The sequence below is a fragment of the Hyaena hyaena genome, unplaced genomic scaffold (genome assembly GCF_003009895.1).
Source record: "Hyaena hyaena isolate Hyena2069 unplaced genomic scaffold, ASM300989v1 scaffold_64, whole genome shotgun sequence".
In the NCBI taxonomy this organism is placed as follows: domain Eukaryota; kingdom Metazoa; phylum Chordata; class Mammalia; order Carnivora; family Hyaenidae; genus Hyaena; species Hyaena hyaena.
In genome coordinates, this window is record NW_024080698.1 from 1,797,337 (window position 1) to 1,813,634 (window position 16,298).

At 40.1% G+C, this 16,298-nt stretch overlaps 2 protein-coding genes across 2 annotated transcripts in view; one reads left to right on the top strand and one right to left on the bottom strand.

Annotated features, from left to right (window-relative positions):
• The window catches only part of PLEKHH2 (pleckstrin homology, MyTH4 and FERM domain containing H2), a 117,977-nt gene that overhangs the window by 79,778 nt on the left and 21,901 nt on the right, over positions 1-16,298 (bottom strand). Inside the window, exon 3 of the mRNA XM_039232437.1 lies at positions 6,106-6,168. Within this exon, the coding sequence (XP_039088368.1) occupies positions 6,106-6,168 (63 nt within the window). The remainder of the gene's footprint in view (positions 1-6,105; positions 6,169-16,298) is intronic.
• Positions 7,974-9,350, top strand: C1GALT1C1L (C1GALT1 specific chaperone 1 like). The gene is given in 7 exon segments (XM_039232385.1): positions 7,974-8,140; positions 8,142-8,237; positions 8,746-8,931; positions 8,933-8,982; positions 8,985-9,146; positions 9,149-9,289; positions 9,292-9,350. Coding segments are annotated over 7 exon segments (861 nt in total).

Here is a 16,298-nt window from a genome sequence, read left to right on the forward strand (position 1 = left end):
CAGTTGGTTGAACAACTGGCTCTTGGTTTTGGTTCAGGTCCTGATCTTGCAGTTTCGTGAGTTCAAGCCTCACATAGGGCTCTGTGCTGGCAGCGCAGAGCCTGCTTGGGATTCTGTTTCCTCTTTCTCTGACCTTCCCCACTCGCGCTGTCTCAGTCTCTCTCAAAATAAATAAAAATAAGCTTAAAAAAAATAAAAATAATGTGTGCCTGGGTGACTCGGTTAGGCGTCCGACTTCAGCTCAAGTCATGAACTTGCAGTTCGTGAGTTTGAGCCCTGTATGGGGCTCTGTGCTAACAGTTTGGAGCCCGGAACCTGCTTCAGATTCTGTCTCCCTCTCTTCCCCCACCCCCACCCCAGGCACACTCCATCTCTCGGTCTCCTAAAAATAAATAAACATTGAAAAAAATTAAAATTAAGTAAATAAAAATGAAAATAAAATTGTCCTATTATTGCTTAAGAAAGTTCTACAGTCCCAAAAAAACTAGGATTTGGGAGTGCTCTTCCCCCCTGAAACATATGTTCAGTCTGAAAGGCATTCTCATTTTATGAATGAATGCTACTGTCAGAGCCCTTTGGATGAATCTTTGCCATGTGCAACTGTATAATTCAACCATTACTTTTAGGTAAACAAAACTTTCCGAGGCAAGAGAAATACTGGCAAAACGGGAAAATCTCTTAGGGAGAGAGATCACAAAGTAGTTTCAGGCAACCTGCTTGCCAAATGGTCTTGTTAGGACCAAGTTCCGCAGGATTTACTAACCTTCCTTGCTAATTAGTATGAATAATAGGTCTTCAGAACAGATAGGAGGCCTACAGAAAAACCAGGCAGCCTTTATTTAAAAATAACTCACTACAGGTATACAGAGAATAGCCCAGTTCTTTTTCCATTCACTTGAACCATGTAAGAATTGTAACTACTCAGAGACTGGCCAATACCAAACATCTATGAGTTCAAATGGTTTGTTAAAGAAACTCTTGGAACTTCTTATGTGCGGATATCCTCTGGTGAAGAAGGCCATGCACTTTTAGGCTCCCTTCTTCCTTGTCTTCCAGGAGAGCATCTAGTTACACCCACACACCTCAGCACATGCCTCAGCCATTTTCCCAAAGCCTTTATTTCTTCTGAGGTCCCTGAGTTATTTTTGCAGCAAAGAATTAAACTCAGCAGACTTGGGGTACTCAAACCTTGTGCATTCCCAAAAAAGAACTGGTCCTTGATTAGGTCCTGGAAAAAATAACCTCTGAGCCCTGGTAACATCCTGCCTGATAAGACTCTACATACCTGAGATATTGGGCCACACCAGAACTCCAGATATTTTAGGCCCCACCCCCTATTCACCCAATGTGTCCTGGGCCACATTGTATTCGTGTGACATGTGCAGGGCTGGAGACTGAGTAGCTAAGGTCAGTCATGCATGCCTTCCCTGTCTGCAAGACTGATACCAACACCACCACCCCACCCCCACTGCCAGAGCAATAAAAATTCTAGACGCCAAGGCTCAGGTGGACTTCCCTGGTTAGCAATACTTTGTATGTTGTCACATACCACTGATGGGGGTCAAGTGCAGCCCTGTGTAACTCCACTGCAAGAGGACAACTGGAAACTCATACCCGGTTTCTCCTAGACTCTGCTCTGCACGCATTTTTCCTTTGCTGATTTTTTAAAAACGATTTTTAACGTTTATCCATTTTTGAGAAAGAGATAGAGCGTGAGTAGGGGAGGGTCAGAGAGAGAGGGAGAGACAGATTGCGAAGCAGGCTCTAGGCTCTGAGCTGGTAGCACAGAGCCTGACACGGGGCTTGACCCCACGAGCAGTGAGATCATGACCTGAGCTGGTCGGATGCTTAACGGACTGAGCCACCCTCCTTTGCTGATTTTAATCTGTATCCTATCACTGTAGTAAATCATAACCATGAGTATCACAGCTTTTCTGAGTTCTGTGAGTCCTTCTGGTGAACTGTCGAGCCTTGAGGGTAGCACTGGGTATACCGATACAACTCCTAACGCCGTTTTCCATTTTCCTGCCCACCCTGAAGAAAGCAGGAGCTGCAAATATTGGTCCTGTTGTAATCACCTACACCACTATTTACTGCAAATTAATTAATTATTCTAATCACATCTTTTTGGAGCGGGGAGTGAGAGTGGGAGAGGGGCAGAGAGAGGGGGACAGAGGATCCGAAGCAGGTTCTGCTCTGACAGGCTGACAGCAGCAAACCGCGAGATCATGAGCCAAAGTTCAATGGATTGGGCCACCCAGGCGCCCCCCTAGTCACGTTTTAAACACAATTATTTTGGAAATAGTGCTCTAGAATTTATGCAGTGAGGCCAGAACCATTCTCACTGAAGGTGAAAAGGAACAGCACTGGATAAAGTATGTTTCCATGTAACGAGCCAAATCATTATGGTCCCAGATATTAGTGTGAATGAGTAGTAATCATTTATTAAGAACCAACTTCACAGAAAGGCATATTAGCTCACATATTAAAATGGTCAGAGGGAACTTTTAAAAACATTTTTGGAGTGTTTATTTTTGAGAGAGAGCAAGCAGGCACATGAGCGGGGGAGGGGCAGAAAGAGAAGAAGCAGAAGGATCCAAAGTGTGCTCTGTGCTGAGAGCCGATGTGGGGCTCGAACTCACAGACCGTGAGATCAGGACCTGAATTTAGGTCAGACGCTTAATCGACTGAGCCACCCAGAAGCCCCAAGAGGGAACTTTAAAATCAAGGTCCTACCAAGTCTGCATCAAACACAGACAAGGAACTGAGACCAGGAGGATGGAATGACAACACAAATTTCTAGAGGGGAAAGTATGTGCCCCTTTTTGATAAGTATAAACTGGTGTAACAGACTGGGATATACAGCTAATCAGACACTTGAGAATGAATCCTGTGTATCAGTATCTCCCAGACGTGCAACATGCTGCTTCTCCGTCTTCCAGGAATACTCACAAGTACTGTGGGATTTACACATTCTGCTTTCAACTACGATAAAAATGTACTACAGTATTAAGAATAACCATTGCCAAGATTTCTCCTGGAAAAGCGTATGATTTCTTTCTACAGCCAACGTATGTAAGGGTTGTACAGGTAAGGTAATGCCAGTCATTAAAAACAAGGGGGAAAATGCACCACTAAGGTGCAGAGTTAAGCTGGTTTTAGCTGACTACTGCTTTTAGCGGTGAGATGTTCCTTTTTGGTTAATATAAATACAGTTTAAGTCTTAGGCTCTTGCTTACTGACAAAGGACGAGCTGAATTTAAGCAACATAAACAGCAGACAGGGCACAGTCCCATGGAAGCTGTTAAAGATAGCAAAGGATTCAGTTACTCTACGTTATTAACATTTACTTAGTTTTGAGAAAGCCAAAAAAAAAAAAAAAGGTAATATAATCGGTGCATGAAATTCATTTGCTCTCTGTTTATATTTCCTGCAAACTTTTAGAATCATTATGTATGTAATATAGTGTATAATGTGTGATATATATATAATGTATAACATGTAATTTATATAATACATAATATACAATGTATAATATATATTATGTACAAGAATACATGATGTAATATAAGGCATCCTTATGTAAGGAAAAAATACCTTCTGAAGCATGACAAAATAGGTATTGAATAGATTTAAAGTGCTGTGACAAAAACAAATACTACAGATTTTGCTAAATTACATAGAAATTTGGGGAGATTTGCAATTCTCTTTATGGGAGGAGAGGTTTGATTTAAGGCCATTTAGCCAATCAAAGTGTCTTTTTGCTGTAAAGTGTAGCACACAGAATCAAATAACTTTATACCTGATATCCTAAAAGGACAACTTCAGAGAAGAACTTCTTCCTATTAGTTTATCAAGATCAGTGGTTGGGCCCTAATAGCTATGAACAGCCATGGCTTGCTTGCTTCCCTTAAATTGGGAATGAGGATTCTTTTTTCTCTTAAGGTCTAGTGAATCACAGAAGAAAACTGCAAAAATCACAGGTAAAAATACTTGATTTTTAGAGCTAAACAATTATGCTGCACATATGAATTAAGAATTTTAATTTAAGAAAAGGCAAAACAAAACCATCCTCAGTTTCCTTCTATTTTTCCTGTACTATGAGGTGCTAAAGGGAAGAAAGGGGAGGGAAAGATAGGGAAGAACAGACAGAGAGACAAGCATGGATACAGAAGTAAAGAGAGATGTCACCAAGAAAGGCCAAAGTCAGAAACGGGAAGTAAAGAGATAGACAAGGAAGAGAAGTAAACAAACTGCCAATGTGAGCTGTAGGGTGTCGGGCTAAACAGGCCCATACATACAGAGCCGACAATGGAAAAAGACAAAGACATTTAGTAGAATGACAGTGACATAAACACAGAACATAAGTGACCTTTTATGAGTTTACTGGTGACTACTGGATTTTTATAGCTCTAAGTGGAGGCATTACTAGCTAAACAATATAAAAAACTAAGCACAGTATAGATCTTTACCATTACTACTCATACTTCTACCGATACCTAAATTTGAGGCTTTAAATAATTACTGGTGTGATGATGGTACTAAAGTTGTGATTTTAAGTCTTTATTTCTAGATTAGTTGCTGATATACACAAGGGTGAAATAATATAATGTCTAGGATTTATTTCAAAATAGCTTGGTGTGGAGGTGGAGAAGAATAAAGTGGATGGAGGTACAGATTAGCTTTGAGTTGACTTATTGTTAAAGCTGGTGATGGGAGTCCATTATACTATTTACTCTACTCTTGTACTGGTTGAAATTTGTCATAATAAAATTGTAGTAATTTCTTTTAAGTATAACTATTTTTTAAAGTTTATTTATTTTGAGAGAGAAAGGAAAGGGCAGAGAGTGAGCGACATAGAGAATCCCAAGCAGGCTCCACATTGCAGAGCCAAATGCGCAGCTTGAATTCATGAACTGTGAGATCATGACCTGAGCCAAAATCACGAGTCAGACGCCCAACTGACTGAGCAACCTGGGTGCCCCTGTGTATAACTAATTAAAGAAAATCAAGGATTAGGTTAGATTGGGTTTATTTAGAAATTTATCAGGCTACTGAATCAATCTACTGTACAAGATTAAATCTTTTAGGTGTAAACAAGATTTGGTAGTACTTATGTTGAAGGGAAGAAACATGACAGATTTAGAGAATGTATAAGAAATTAAATGTATACTTCCTGGAAAAATAATAATTTTGAAAATCCTGACTTGCCTGAATCTGACAAAGATCTTTTCATAAAATATGAAGCTACGGACTGAGAATAATTAGACAAACTTTAAGGCTTCCTGGTGAGCTAATTGAAAACACTCATTTTAATGTTGGCAAGTCCCAGATAAGGTTAAGTGACTTATCAAAGATTTGACTTTTCTCCCATATACTATTAACATACTAAGTAAAAATTTTTGTGCATATTTTCCCTAATATAGCTCTAAGCATTTTTCTGTATTAGTATGTCTTTTCTAATAATTATTTTTTAATGTTTATTTATTTATTTTGAGAAAGAGAGCACATGCGTGTGCACACGCCCCCCCCATATGCATAGGTGGGGGAGGGGCAGAGAGAAGGAGAGAGAGAATCCAAGCAGGCTCCATGTCATCAGCACAGAGCCCAATGTGGGGCTTAAACCCACAAACTGTGAAATCATGACCTGAGCTGAGATTAGGAGTCAGATGCTTAACTGACTGAGCCACCCAGGTGCCCCTGTAATAGTTATTGTTAATGGTTGTTTAATATTTCACAGGATGAATATAGTTCACCTATTCATTCTCTTATAATATGACATTCACATTATTTCCAACTTTATAAAAGAAACTGCTATGAACATATTTATATTTAAAACTTCATTATGGTTAGGATTGCCATGAAAGCAGTACTTGTTTTTTTCGGAATTAAGAGAAAACTTCCTAACAGAAGCAATTTTATCCCTTGGGAACCTGTTAAAGGGTGAAATAATGTCAGACTCCATTTTCTCTATGGATCTAGCTCACAGAACAGCCAAAGAGATAAAATGTAGAGAAGAGCTAAAGACTATCTTGAGGACTGTTTTGGGCAAAACAAAGTTTATGTTGGCAGAGAGAGAAAAAATTAACTAAAACTATACGCTACCTGTTGAAAAGCTTTTTCCGCTTGCCGTTCAGCATCGATAACTTGTCTCTCAAGCTGTTGCATCTGTAAAGTGAGAAAACAAGAGCTAAAAATTCAGATTTCTCTTCTGAAAGGGACTTAAAAAATCTTGCAATATCATAAGATTCTTTAAGAATATTTAAAGCAGTTTAAAAAAAAGAATATTTAAAGTAGTTTAATGGATATGAATGACATACAATTTATGACATTGAAGGCTCTTTCAGTGCATATTTAAAAATTTAAAAGTTGATCAAATAACATGCCAAATGTTTCATACTTTTAGTAAAATGTAATCTAACCTACATGAGGATTCACCCGTAGGATTTTCTTCATTGACTTACGAGTTACTGGTCAACACATATTAAGAACAGTAATTTAAATCCAAGAGAATAGTAAGACCTCAAATATCATATTTGATCTGTGGATCAAAAAGTCACAAAGGTATCAGAAAGTGGTGTAGTCTCACAAGCTCCATAGGTGGCATGTTTAAGTCAAAGCTCTGGGTCATTTTATTTTTGTTTAATTAATTTGTTTATTTTGAGAGAAACAGAGATAGTATGAACAGAGGACAGACAGAGAGAGGGAAAGAGTGAGAGAGAGGAAGCGAGAAAGAGAGAGAGAGACAGAGAGAGAGAATCCCAAGCAGGCTCCACACTGCCAACACAGATCCAGATGTGGAGCTCGAACTCATGAAACTGAGATCATGACCTGAACTGAAACCAAGAGTCAGATGCTTAACTGACTGAAACACCAAGGCCACCCCAAAAAAATTCTAGCTAGTTTTAATTCTCATACACTGTAGCAGAGTAAAGAGACTCATGTTAACACACATGTGCACATCCACCAAAGTGTAGGGCACAAGAGAAAAAAAAAAAAGAATCTTGGTATTTTTTTTTAAAGTTCTATAGAAAATGAAAAGTTCAGAGATTTAACAAATCACGAGAGACTCTTAATGACAGGGAACAAACTAAGGATTGCTGGAGGGGAGGTGGGTGGGAGATGGGTGGTGGATACTAAGCAGGGTACTTGTCTGGATGAGCACTGGGTGTTGTAGGTAAATGATCAATCACTGAAATCTACTCCTGAAACTAATATTGTCCTGCATGTTAACTAAAATTTAAATTTTTAAAAAATATTTTATTTATTTCTGAGAGAGAGAGAGACAGTGTGAGGAGAGGAGGAGCAGAGAGTGAGGGAGACACAGAATCCAAAGCAGGCTCCAGGCTCTGAGCTGTCAGCACAGAGCCCAATGCGAGGCTCGAACCCACCAACCGTGAGATCATGACCTGAGCTGAAGTCAGACGCTTAACCGACTGAGCCACCCAGGCGCCCCTAAAATTTAAATTTAAAATAGAAAAAAAAAGGGGGGGAAGTTTGTAGATTTAAAGTAAAACACTGAAATGACTATTATAAGTAAAATAAAGAAAAGCCTTAAAAAGGACCCAATGCAAATTAACAAAAGAAATGTGTACTAGGTATTGAATACACAACTGCGACATCAAACTCAACTTTAAATTCTTTTTTTTCTGAGTGCTGAAATACGGTCAACGTTACAGCTGTCTGTTGCTCGATTTTTGCTCATTCTCAGTTTCATTGTTGGTTGCTATTCTAGAACTTCCAGCGCACCTCAAACTGCTGCACCCTGGGCCGCCCAAGGGCTGACACGCCTGGCTCCAGCCCCACCCACTTGTCAGAACCACGGAGAAGCGCCCCCCCCCCCCCCCAAGGCTAGAGTGTCCCAGCTGGGAGGGCGGCCCTAGCTCCAGATTGGGTGGGGCTGCTGGGACCCGGACCAGGGTGTGTGGGTTTTTTATCTTTTTCTTTTTTCTTTTTTTTTTTTTTTAACCAGTATGCTGCTTGGGAGCATTTATTGCGTTTTGACAACCATGTGGCCAATTAACATTCAACACAGAGGTAAAGACCCTGATCACCATTACCTTCGCCCACCAAACAGAAAAGATTTCTTATATATTTCAGAAGTGCAACGCATGGGTCTTAATAACAGTATCCGTTGGCTATATCAGCTGTGGAGAATCCAAGATGAGCATTATGAAAAAGACTTGGAGCAAACACTGTGACAAAGCAGAACCCTACAGTATTAAAAATGGCAGATTGTAAAAAAAATTAAAAAATAAAAAAAAATGACAGATTGTTAGGTTTTTTAATATTTTTAAAAATGACATGTGGAGGGGTACCTGGGTGGCTTGGTGGGTTAAGTGATGGACTCTTTTTTTAAAAAAATTTTTTTAACGTTTATTTATTTTTGAGACAGAGAGAGACAGAGCACGAGCTGGGGAGGGGTACAGAGATAGGGAGACACAGAATCTGAAACAAGCTCAAGGCTCTGAGCTGTCATAGACAGCGGGGCTCAAACCTACAACTGTGAGATCATGATCTGGGTCGAAGTCGGACACCTAACCCCGACTAAGCCACTCAGGCGCCCCAAGTGATGGACTCTTGACTTCAGGTCAGGCCATGATCTGGGTTCGTAGGATCAAGTCCCCCTCTCCTCCTTGGGCTTCATGCTGGCAGCGCAGAACCTGCTTAAGATTCTTTCTTTCCCTCTCTTTCTGCCCCTCCTCTGCTCGCACTCTCTCTCTCTCTCTCTCAAAATAAATAAATAAAACTTGAAAAAAATGACATGTGAATGCAGATGAGGACAACTTAGAAATATGTCTTTGAAAAGGTCAGTGACAGCTACAACTGGTTCTTTCTTACATGTCCCGCTGCATTTGCGGTCATTGACAATTCAGGGTATTTTCTGTTTACCGGGGCTTTATCACAACCTTTCTCGTTGGGCCACACTATAACATGGCAACCTCCAATACATGACTGTGGAAGGAGAAATTGTCCAGTATAGAATCTGGAAGACAGCCTCTTCAGTAAGTCTGAGAAGTGTGCAGCTTGAAGTGTCATGTGAGAGTTATGTGAAGATATGCAGCCGGCAGTCGGCCTCGAAGAAGCCGGAGTTCTTGCAGAAAATGCAGAGGACTCTGAAGGAAGAGTTGTATTTAATACAAAACCAATGCACATCTTATTCAAGAGAGCATGTGTAATAATCCTCAGGAAGTAGTACAAGACCGCTCGTCAGACATGGCTATTACTTTTAACGGACTGACACCCAAAAAGACGATAGCGATGATGTATGGTGTGCACTGGCTCAGGGAATTCATTATTTCAACAGCACACGTGTCTTCTTGCCTCCAAATGGTTCAGAAAGTGACTGACGACTCAGGAATAACAGAACCGTGCTGTCCAAAAGCACTTGGAGGGGCGCCGGGGTGGCTCTGTTGGTTGGGCATCCGACTTCCGCTCCAGTCATGATTTCACGGCTTGTGGGTTCGAGCCCCGCGTCGGGCTCTGTGCAGACAGCTAGCTCAGAGCCTGGAGCCTGCTTCAGATTCTGTATCTCCCTTTCTCTCTGACCCTCCCCTGCTCATGCTGTCTCTCTCTCTCTCTCAGAAATAAATTTAAGAAACATTAAAAAACATAAAAAAACAAAAGCACTTGGAATGTGGATGCACTTGAAGTGTGAATTGAGATGTGTGAGTGTAAAATACACACTTCATTTAATAATACATAATTTGAAAACCAATACAAAAAGTGTAAACTGTCTCAGTGATTTTGTATATTGACTCACATTGAAATATTTTTAATATGTTGCACTAAATAAATAAAGTATAAAAATCTTTTTCATTTTATTAATTTGTTCAATAGAGAATTTTAAATTACGTATGTGTCTCACATTATATTTCTACTGGATAACAAAAGTGTAAAACATTTCATTGTCACCACGTGTACCAATCTAACTGCCTGTCCACACAGCAGCATCTCAAAGACTATTTATTGCAGGGATGTAACTTCTAGAAGAGGTTTCAAATATTCAGGTTTAAAAATAGATTTCCTAAGTGCATTCTCTGGACCCCATATCATCTTTAATTTTTGTGAAAATATTTCAAACATTTAATAAGCAACTACTGTTGTCTAAAAGCATTTGTTGAGTTACTGTTATAGACTGTGGCACTACTTAGAAGCAGTTGGGCAAGCACTGTCTCCAGTCTAGGATATTCTTCTTTTGTTTGTTTGTTTTGTTTGTTTTTGTTTTTTTATAGTTTATTGTCCAGTTAGTTTCCATATAACACCCAGTGCTCATCCCAAGTGCCCTCCTCCGTGCCCATCATCCTCCTTTCCCTTCCCCCCACCCCCATCAACCCTGTTTGTTCTCAGCATTCAAGAGTCTCTTAAGGTTTGCCTCCCTCCCTCTCCTTAACTATTTTTCTCCCTTTCCCTCCCCCATGGTTCTCTGTTATGTTTCTCCTGTTCCACATATGAGTGAAAACATATGGTATCTGTCCTTCTCTGCCTGACTTATTTCACATAGCATTAACACCCTCGAGTTCCATCCACATTGCTACAAATGGCCAGATTTCATTCTTTCTCATTGTCTAGGATATTCTTTAAACCAAAACCAAACCAAACAAAAACAACAACAACAAAACAACAAAAATAAAAAACAACTGGCAGGCATATGCCAACACTAGATTCTTCCACTACTGGCAGTAGGCTGACAATCATCACCTCTAAAGCGTAACTACACTATATTTTTAAGGAAAATTCTGCACTCATGGAGACTTAAGCTCGATTTTGAATATTGTTGAGGTTGCCAGGGAAATCCACAAACAAGTTGCTGATCTGTATGTAAAATCTTGCTAGTGAGAAAAAGAAATTATTGACATACCTATTCGAGTGGCCAAATTCCAGAACACTGACAACACCAAATGCTAGTGGATGTGCGTTGAGGATGTGGAGAAACAGGGACTCTCATTCATTGTTCATGGGAATGCAAAATCACTTGGTCACTTTGGAAGACAGTTTGGCAGTTTCTTACAAAACTCTTACCATACTCTTAAATATACTCTTACCATATGATCTGGCAATCGCACTTCTTGGTATCTTTCCAAAGGAACTGAAAACTTATGTCAACACAAAAACTTGCATTCGGATGTTCACATCAGCTTTACTCATAATTGCTAAAACTTGGAAGCAATCAAGATGTCCTTCACTAGGTGAATGGATAAATAAACCACGGTACACCCAGACAATGACATTATTTAACACTAAAAGGAAATGAGCTATGAAGCCATGAGCGGACATGGAGGAAACTTAAACGCATATTATTCAATGAAAGAAGCCAATCTGAAAAGGATGCATATTGTAGGATTCCAATGGAGGTGGGGGATGAATAAACAGGGCACAGAAGCTTTTCAGGGCAGTGGAAATACTCTGTATGATACCCTAGTAATGGATACATTTGTCCAAATCCATGGAATGTACACCAAGAGTGGAATTATGAACTTTGGGTTATTATAATGTACCAATGTAGGTCCATCAGTTTTAACAAAGGTACCACTCTGGTGGGGGGTGTTGGTAATGAGAGAAGCTATGCAGGTGTGGGGCAGGGAATACATGGGAGATTTCTACACCAATTTTTTTGTGAACCCTCAACTGCTCTAAAAAATGGAAGTCTCGGTAAAAAAAGGACTGAATACTTTCTTAAAAGGATTGCTATGGTCTGAATGTTTGTGTTTCCCTCAAATTCACCTTGGAATCCTAATGCCCAATGTGAGGTGGGACTCTCACGAATGGGATTGTTCTCTTATAATAGAGGTCCCACAGAACTCCCTAGCCTCTTCTGCCAAGTGAAAATACAAGGAGGCTAAAACCCAGAGGAGGGTCCTAACCTGGCCTTGCTGGCACCCCAATCTCAGATTTGCAGCCTCCAGAATTATGAGAAATACATTTCTATTGTTCATAAGCTACGTGGTCTGTCATATTTTGTTACAGCAGCATGAACAGAGCCAGACAGAAATGGGTCCCGAGAGTGGAGTGCTGCTGTAACAAATACCTAAAAATGTGGAAGTGAGTTTGGAATTGGGTAATCAGTAGATGCTGAAGAATTTTGAGGTGCGTGGTAGAAAAAGCCTACGTTGCCATGAACAGATCATTTAAATTGCATTTAAAGCAATTCCAGTGAGAACTCTGAAGGCGAACAGGAAGCTGTAGAGAAAGCCTCATCCTTCTTAGAGAATACCTAAGTGGTTGTGAACAGAGTATTAGTAGAAATATGATGGACGGCAAAGGCCATTCTGATGAGGTCTCAGATGGAAATAAGGAATATGTTATTCGAAACAAGAGGAAAGGTGATCCTTGCTATAAAGCAGCAAAGAGCTTTGCTGAAATGGATTCTTGTCTTGGGGTTTTGTGGAGGGTAGAACTTGCGAGCGATGAAACTGGATATTTGGCTGAGGAAATTTCTAAGCCAAGTGCTGAAGGAGTGGCCTAATTTTTCTTGAATGCTTATAGTAAAATGTGACAAAAGAAATGATTTAAAGGTAGTTGATCAAAGAGGAAATAGAACCTAAAAATCTGGATACTTTTCAGTGTTTCCTTATTGAAAGAAATGGGAAAGTTTGTTCAAGAGAGGACAGGGTGTATCCAAAACCACCTTTTGATTAAGGGTCAATATGGGTTTGAACCAAAGAGTTAGGTAGCAACTGAAGAAGGAAAGTCCATGTGAAATGAAAAGGAAGGAATGAGGCTGGCTGTTGGACTTGGATTGTACAGGATGGGATCTAAGAGCTATGGCTTTGACGTTGGGCTATTCTTCAAGACAAGGAGGAAGGACCCTAAATGCAATTCAGAAATCATCAAAGTTGTCCCCTCAGTTTCACAAATTTTGGGTGGGGCATTTCCTTGGTTTCAACAGACCACACAACCTCCAATCAAACCAAAGTGATGTCTCCCAAAGCCATGGGGGGCGGGGGCTGACTCATGCCTAGCAGAGCCATTGGGAGCATGGCTATCTCCACTTAGATTTGGAAGGATGAAGCTGCCCAGAGCTGCGAGAGCACAACCCAAGCACAGGGCCACCTCAAGTGCAAGGCCACCAGAGAACCCCAACCAGGGCAATTCCCAATGAAGGCCATCAGGATGGGGCTATCCCTAGGATCCCAGACTGGTAGAACCATCAGTGTGCAACTCCAACCCATGTGAGCTTCCCTGAAAAGCCACTGGGCTGCGAATGCTCCTCAGGGTCTAGAAGGTAAGATCCCTCCCCACCCCCCTCCCCAAGTTGATCCAGAAGGTAGGACCTCCATCTCAGAGGGTCGAACATCTAAAGAGTATTCTCATGTCTTAGGATTTAATGTTAGTTGCCTTGTAGGATTTTGAGCTTGCTTGGAACCTGTTGCCCCTTCTTTCTCTCCTATTTCTCCTGTTTGGAATGAAAATACCTATCCTATGTCTGTCCCACCATTGTTATTTCAGAAACACATAAATCGTTTGATTTCACAGGCTCACAGCTAGAAGGGATTTCCTCATAATAAATCATACCTTGAGTCTTACCCATACATGATTTAGATGAGACTCTGTACTTTATAGACTTGTAAGTGGATGCTGGAAGAGATAATTAAGACTTTTAGGGCTGTTGGCAGGGAATGAGTGTATTTTGTTTGAGAGCAGGACATGAATTTGAGGGGCCAAGGATGGAATACCATGATCTGAATGTTTGTGTCTCCCCCCAGAATTCAGATGTTGCGATCCGTACACCAGTGGTGGTGTAAGGAGGTGAGGTCTTTGGGAGGTGATGAGGTCACCAAGGTGGGGTCCTTGTGAATGGGATTAGTGCCCTTATCCTTAGGTAGAGATACCCCAGAATGCTCCCTAGCCCTTTCCACCATGTGAAGGTACAATGAGAAGTCCGCAATTTCTGAGGGAAAAGAGGCTTCACTTGACCTAGCTGTCTCCCTGACCTCAGATCTCCAGCCTCCAGAACTATGATAAATGTCTGTTCTTTATAAGCTACTTAGTCTGTAGCATTTTGTTATAGCTAAGCAAATTAAGGCAAGGACTACAAAAATATCTGGTCAGATTTCTCTTTCTGAAGTTTGGTTTCTAGTGTTAAGAAGGCAGAAACCTTGTCTGTGTGTCTCACTGTTACATACCCTAACACAGGTCTTTATACACAGTAGGTATTCAATATATTACAGATTATTGAATAAAATTATATCTGCAAAACACTATGCATATATGAAGGGTAGTATTTTTACTGCTGCCAAATAACTTTTCTTCTGCTCCTATGGCACTGACCCTACCTTGTATTATTTTCCCAACTGAAGTTGCTTAAAGACAGACTTCATGTGTGAAGACCCTTTATATCATCCAAAACACCTTCCACATACCAACCATACAGTAAAACTCTAAAAGCTTGGTAGCAAGCAATAAATAACCTTACAAAAAAAAAAAAAAGATCTTTATAATGTCCATTATAAAAGGCATCACACAACACACTATTTCATAAGACTTGGTATATAAGGTTATAAATAAACAGGCTAAAAGTACTAGAAGGGAAAATTATATGTATATGACTGTACAAGTTAATTAAAAGCACCTACTGAAAAAGTCATTTTTGTTGTTGTTGTTGGTTTTTAATTGAAAAAAAAAAAAGGATAGCCTTTGGGGTGCCTGGGTAGCCCAGTTGGTTAAGTGACCAACTTCGGCTCAGGTTCGAGCCCCATGTCGGACTCTATGCTGACAGCTCAGAGCCTGGAGCCTGGTTTGGATTCTGTGCCTCTGTCTCTCTCTGTCCCCCTCCCATTCATGCTCTCTCTCAAAATAAATAAAAATTAAAAAAAAAAAAAAAGTAGCCCTTGGAGCACCAAGGTGGCTCGGTTAAGCCATTGACTTAAGTCGCTTAAGTCAGTTAAGCATCGGACTCTTGATTTCAGCTCAGGTCATAATCTCACAGTGCATGGGTTCAAGCTCCACTTTGGGCTCTGCAATGAGAGTGTGGAGCCTGCTTGGGATTTTCTCTCTCCCTCTCTCTCTGCCTCTCTCCTGCTCTCTCTCAAAAAATAAATAAACTTAAAAAAGGAAAAGGGCAGCCCCTGAAATATTAATGTAGGGAAAAGTGGAAAGAGCACTAAAGTTAGAGGCAAGAAGACCTAAATTAGAATCAATTCTACTACTTATGAGCTATGTAATGATGGGTAAGTCATTAACTTCTCTTAGTCTTCATTCCTTATCTCTAAAAGAGGTAACATTTATCTCACAGTATTTACATGAAGATTAAACAGGAAAGTGTCCAGCATTGTATCTAATACTTAATGGGTGTTCAATGGATATTAACATAGCAGCATATTTCTACCATATGCATGTATTACTTTTATGAAAAAGTTAGCAAGGTTGAGTTTAAAATGAACAAAGTATATTCAAGAGATCTGGGTTCTAATTTTAAAGTTTTTTTTTTTCTTTCTTTTTTTTTTCTTTTTACAGTTTGGGATTTATTTTTTTGCCAGTCTAGTTAACAATGGGTTTGTGTTTTTTTTTTTTTTTTGATGGTTTTTGACCATTTTATTTTATTTTATTTTATTTTTATTTTTATTTTTATTTTTTTACAAATAGTTTATTGTCAAATTAGTTTCTACATAACACTCAGTGCTCATCCCCAAAGTGCCCTCCTCCATGCCCATCCCCCCCTCCCCCCCACATCCATCAGTCCTCAGTTTTTGTCCGCATTCAAGAGTCTCTCATGGTTAAAGTTTTATTTTTAAGTAATCTCTACACTCAGTGTGGGGCTCGAACTTACAATCCCAAGATCCAGAGTCATATGCAGTACTGACTGAGCCAGCCAGGCACGCTCTGGGCTCTGGGTTCTAGTTCTTATTCTACTATTCAACAGTTTGACATTGTACTCTAAGATTCTTATTTATAAAATAAGGATAATATAACCTGCTCTACTTCCCTTACAGGAAGTTGTGAGGATAAAAATAAGAAAGCATGTCAAAGTGATGTCAAACAGCTGTTGGTATTTCCTTAATTATATGGTTGTGGGGCGTCTGGGTGGCTCAGTCAGTTAAGTGTCCAACTTCGGCTCAGGTCATAATCTCACGGTTTGTGAGTTCGAGCCCTGCATCAGTCTCTGTGCTGACAGCTCAGAGCCTGCTTCGGATTCTGTGTCTCCCTCTCTCTCTGTCCCTCCCCTGCTCACTCACACACTCTCTCTCAAAAATAAATAAACATTAAAAATTTTAAACAAAAAAAGATACATGGCTGTGATTGCAGTGTTATAATTTGAATGATAAAAATAAAAGCCACAAGTGTCCAAAAATGGCATT